This window comes from Ascidiella aspersa, chromosome 8 (genome assembly GCF_963924565.1).
Source record: "Ascidiella aspersa chromosome 8, kaAscAspe10.2, whole genome shotgun sequence".
In the NCBI taxonomy this organism is placed as follows: Eukaryota; Metazoa; Chordata; class Ascidiacea; order Phlebobranchia; family Ascidiidae; genus Ascidiella; species Ascidiella aspersa.
Genome location: NC_139454.1, coordinates 6,791,236 through 6,796,417, shown reverse-complemented (window position 1 = coordinate 6,796,417; position 5,182 = coordinate 6,791,236). Strand labels below are relative to the sequence as shown.

Below are 5,182 nucleotides of genomic sequence, written 5' to 3'. Positions count from 1 at the left end.
ACATGCTTGCTTTATGTTGAATAACAGTGATTTTTTTTTTTTTATATCCGTAATATAATCTTTGTTTTAATAAAATAACCTGATGATTTATTTTTTTACAACAAATACACATAAGTCAGATTCATAACAAAGTAGGTTAAAAAACGTGTGCTTAGATAAACATGACTGTTATTGTCAGGGAATCCTCGAAAACTAACGATAACAGAAAACTAACTATATAGTGCATGTTTCGCTTGCAGGTCCACAGGAAAGCAGTATCTGGTCATATGCCCGAGAAACATATTGCTTCCTAACAACCCGATTAACCTCGTCACCAGCGGTCAAACAAACCACAAGCGAAGCGTGGCATATATCTGTTGTTTTTATACTTAGCTCCACTGTAGACATACAGTATACACTATACAGTATACACACATCTATTCGCTTACGTACAGCGTACTTACACATCCCGTAAAAGTAGTTGTCGCCGCCACAAAATAATTCGAAAACTCTACTTTTGGAAGCGCCTATTAAGTTATCAGTTTTATCACCTTTTATTCTCGCGGCGCTGGTATTAAAAGGGCGGCACAGTTTGTAGTCCACTTGCTTAATCCATGATTGGATTGACGAAGGTCAACTACAGAGGGCTGCGTATTTCGGCACCGTGCAGTTGGCGACGATCTACTATTAAGATTTAATCCTACATTTGTAAGGAGGGGTTGACTGACACTGCGCGGTTCGCACGAGTTACTACACATAAATTTGTTTAGTAGGGACCAGTTGATCACTTTGCCATAACGCTCAGGACGCTTGGACAACACATAGTTTGTCGACATTTTGTCGCTTTTTCATTTTACGAACCAACTATAAGTAATGAATTGCAATTTTCACAGGCCGACAAAATATGATTGGTTGATATGGCAGCTCCCTTTTGTCACTTAGGTGCTACTTCTACGTCGGTGACAACTGAACAGCCCCAGAGGATTTACCACGCGGATAAGCCCATGCTATAAGCACCAAAACATTTCGTTAATCTAGGAACGTCAGGTAGTCTACCTGGTAGGATATAACTATTTGCACGTTGGCTCTTCGGCGCTATGTTTAGACGTGATGAAAACAGAAGTACAACGCACTGCTTGTTAAGGTTGTTTCACATTATAGACGCGTTTTGCTTCTGGCGCAAAACACTAGTGTCGTCCAGTTCACACATAACGCGTTGCCAGGGTTAACGTCAAATTTCCTCGCTTCTAACCAAAAGCCTCAAACTTAAAATATTGCATTTTTCCGCAATCAAAAGCGTTTTTAAAAAACATTTTATACGTTAACGCCAGACGCGTCTATAGTGTGAACCAACATTTAAGGCTGCATTGAATTTGCTCGCAGTGGGATGAAAATGAGTTCGCTGCGAATTGAAATAGATCTTACCCTTGAAAATGCATTCAAGGTGAAGCGTAAGCCCTCAACAGCGAAACGCCATCCGTGTTTGAGGGACCTTGCCTTTACAGGGCAGGCGCGCTTTGTCAGAAGGACATCCGGGTTTGTGAAACGCTTGAACAAAACCAACAGAGCCCCAAAAACAATTTTTCTTCCACGAAAAACAGCCTTCTTTCGCCCACAGTCAAGATAAAACGACTTAAATTGGTCAAACGCGTTTGGTAGCTGGCTGGTTCGTTGCTTATGCATTGTGTTGTTAATTTAACAAGAAATAACGCTTGTGTATCGCTTTGTCTTTGCTGCATTTGGCCAACGTGGCGTATTTTTTCTGACAATAGAGCTAAATCACACGGCTGATTGTTGAACAAGGGACACGGCCAAGTCAAAACACCCCCTTTTGCACAAGGTTAAAAATGTTCTATTGTGTCAAACTGGATTTCGAAATGACCATGTAGGTTTGGACCCTTTTTGAATGTGATTCTGATTTGGGGGAGTTTGAGAGAACAAATAGATTTGGACTGGGAACCACTGGTCAGAAATCACAATTTAATTGTTAATGGGCTTTATAATATGATATCAAGGTTCATTCTCCATTGAGATATAATTCTAGCCGTCGCCATTTAACAACCGGTAAAGCTGCTACATTTTGGACTGCTTTGACAATCGCGGCCACAGCCGGTAAATCTTTTATTTCATAAAAAAATACAAAAAAGAAACGAAAAAATAACGAAACGAGGACGTGGCAAGCTCGCCGACAGCTTAAAGCAAAAACAGCGAGACAAAAATAAATATTATTTTAATCATGTACCGTCGCAAAGAGTCAAAACAAGAAAGCAAACATCAGCAGCAGCAGGTAGGCAAGGCAGGTTACTGTGGCGCTGAAGTAGCGGTCGCCTTAAAATCGTCCAAGTGTTCTCTGATCTTGCAGAGGCGGGACTCCAGGCAGTACACGACGTAGCTGTCGTCGTCGCCTGGCGCTGACTCAAGGCAGGCGCAGCAATTGCTGGCGAAGGCGTGGCGCCTACAGCAAAGGGCGTGGTGCCTTTGAGCCAGCACACAGCCCAGATAGCGGTGGCAGGCAGCTTCCAGTGAGCCAAGGTAACTGTCAACGCCGTGCGGTGCCTCGTTGCGCAGAGCGTCCACCAGCTTAAATACATACTCTAGGTTGTGGCCGCTAGCACCGCGCGCTGTACCAATAGTCCGGGCTTCACTTTCGAGCGGCGCTGGGCCAAGGTAATGGCGGTTGTCGGGGGTCGCCACAAAAGTGATAACTTTGGTTGCTTCGCCAGAACTCGGCTCCCCCTGCGATCGAAAGTCGAGGAGCTCGATAGCGTAGCCTCCGAGCGCGATCTCGCGCGTGAAAAGGTGCCGGATGGCGCGCTTGATCTGCCCCTCCCCCTTTAGGTGATATGCCACGCCCCACGTTTCGCCGTTCTCTTCTTCGATCAGAGTCGCCACCCTTCCCGGCTGCAACGAAAAACAGCTTTATTATAATTACATTTAACAAATGCAATCCTTGGAAATAACAAACCTATGTGAGAATAATAAACAAAAGAGTTAGCTTTGTAGCATTGGCATTCAGCCTCGTTACCCAAAATATTTCTTTTCATTTTAACTTTGCATGCCGAAAGTTTGCCTGAAAATTAAGGGTTTGATTTTGCAAGAAAACAAATAATAATATAGACCTGTAATCCTGGCATGGCTGGAGAGCGTGAATTGCGAACATCAAAAAAGGCAATATATAATTTGACCTTTGGTTCAAGGCTGCGGGCTCAATTTGTCAATATTGCTAGTGTGTCACGCACTTTGACCGAATTATGATTTTCATAACCATTTCCATAGTCCATTACGAGTACATCGCACGAAAAGTGACGTGTCGAAATTACACGACGCGAGAAGATACGCCCCCTTTACAGTTCCTGTGTATTTTGAACTGAACGCAATCGTGTATTACAGGAGACAAAGATACTGCTGTTTTGTCTCGTTTTTCTCCGATATTTTTGGGACAAAACTACTTGTGATAATACGTGTGCCGAGTAACCAAACGTTGTTAATAAAGTTTAGCGAAACGCCTATTCGTTTTTGTTTTTTAAGTTTTTGTCAGTTTTACAACCATAAGTCATAGAGTCGACTATTTACGTGGAAATCGATTTTTAATATTTGTAAGTTACTAAACAATATTGCTTTAAAGAATCCTTGCAGAAAGTCGAAATGTACTTTTACTCTTTCGTCAAATTTCGTCAAACTAGTGATGTAGCTTAAAATCCCTGGCTGAACTTTATTGAGCTCTGATTTCACGAACGAAATACTTCAACCCGACGCATCTGGTTATAAAACATAATCGCATACTGTGGCCATAAGTAAAATAATTAACATTTCGTGTCACAAAATCAATTTTGATCGCATGACGTGTCTTGGAATCAAATTTGGTCACATGTCGTGTCTGGAAGTCTCTATTTCGCGCGGACATAAATAGCAGCACAGCAAAGGCTTACATATAGAATTTCGATTGCGCCAAAAAAACAAAACAAGACTCCAACTTACCGATCCAGGCTTTCCCCGGTGTGTGACGTTGCCCTGCCAGAAGCGTCTGACGTAACCAGCCACGCAACCGACGTCGCGACGTTCGAACTCGAAGCTGGGATTCCAGATGAGCGACCCGTAGCCGAACACAGCAAGTTGCGGGGAATCACCGTCGTCCGTACTGGCTATGGCCTTCCCTATAACGCGATTCCAGATCTCTTTGTCCGTAAACAGCCAGTTCATGGAGCCCACTCGCTGGCAGTTCGTTGTCTGCTGCTCGGACTGCTTCTGTTGTTGTTGTTGCGCTTTTTCTGGGCCGTTGCGCTCATTGTCGTTGACAGCCGGCGCCATTGTTGCTAGTGCTGTATCGACCTTGTAGAATCGATCCAGATACGGACTTGCGATGTTCTGTTTCGGCGCCGTCGTGCTTTTTGCTGGTCTTCCGAATATAGAGTTTTCGCTTCTCATCTATAGACTTTACTTTCCGTACCAAAATAATCACAATTGAGTGATTTCAGTGAACCTATGCGTTAAGCTCAGCAACTGTATTGTTTTCGTTTTCTGTAGCAGCAGCTAAACCGTTTTTAAGCCTCCTTTCTTTCCAGTTATACTTTTCTATTGAGTGCTCTCAGCTGCGCGCTTGGCGTAATGAATGAGCCTATGTAGCCGATCGATCGCTTATAGCCTGCGCGTCGCAGCCAGCTGACTCAATCCGAAATCAGCTGATCACAAAAGCTGGTTGGGCTGGTCTCATGCGGGCGTGTCACAAATTTTTTATTGTATTTTGGTAAACGTTTGGCTGCCACTATCTATCATAAAAAATTGTTTAAATGTGTTATTTATGACGTTACTCTCATTATCAAATGGAAATGCAAGTTTATAAAGCAGTATGCTTAATAAAAATAAATATTATGTTTTAACTTTGATACGCCATATTTTACGGTCTGAGCTTAAGTTGCGTCATTTTTATACGCTTTGGAACCAACCAAATGTTGTGTTTTTATTGAAGCACATCAATTGCCAGTTTCTTTGTGTGTCAAGCTTACAAAATAAAATTGATAAAATAAAAAATATATTAATAAACAAAAGAAAGATGCCCCAAATTGCTTGAAAATGTGTTTTGAAAATAGAGTGACCTACTTACAGACTTTCATGACATTATTGAAGTAGCATGTTCTAAATATCATTGTGTCGCAATAATAAAACACGTGCGTAAACGGTATTCAGACATGACGTTAATCACCGC

General features: G+C 42.4%; 1 protein-coding gene across 1 annotated transcript; it reads right to left on the bottom strand.

Annotated features, from left to right (window-relative positions):
• Window positions 1-2,074: 2,074 nt before the first annotated feature.
• On the bottom strand, window positions 2,075-4,575 carry LOC146135566 (glutathione-specific gamma-glutamylcyclotransferase 1-like). Its single transcript, XM_083395414.1, has 2 exons — window positions 3,958-4,575; window positions 2,075-2,880 (listed from the first exon to the last, which is right to left on the bottom strand). The coding sequence occupies exons 1-2, from the start codon at window positions 4,402-4,404 to the stop codon at window positions 2,281-2,283; spliced, it is 1,047 nt and encodes a 348-aa protein (XP_083251540.1). The 5' UTR covers window positions 4,405-4,575; the 3' UTR covers window positions 2,075-2,280.
• Between the last annotated feature and the right edge of the window lie 607 nt (window positions 4,576-5,182).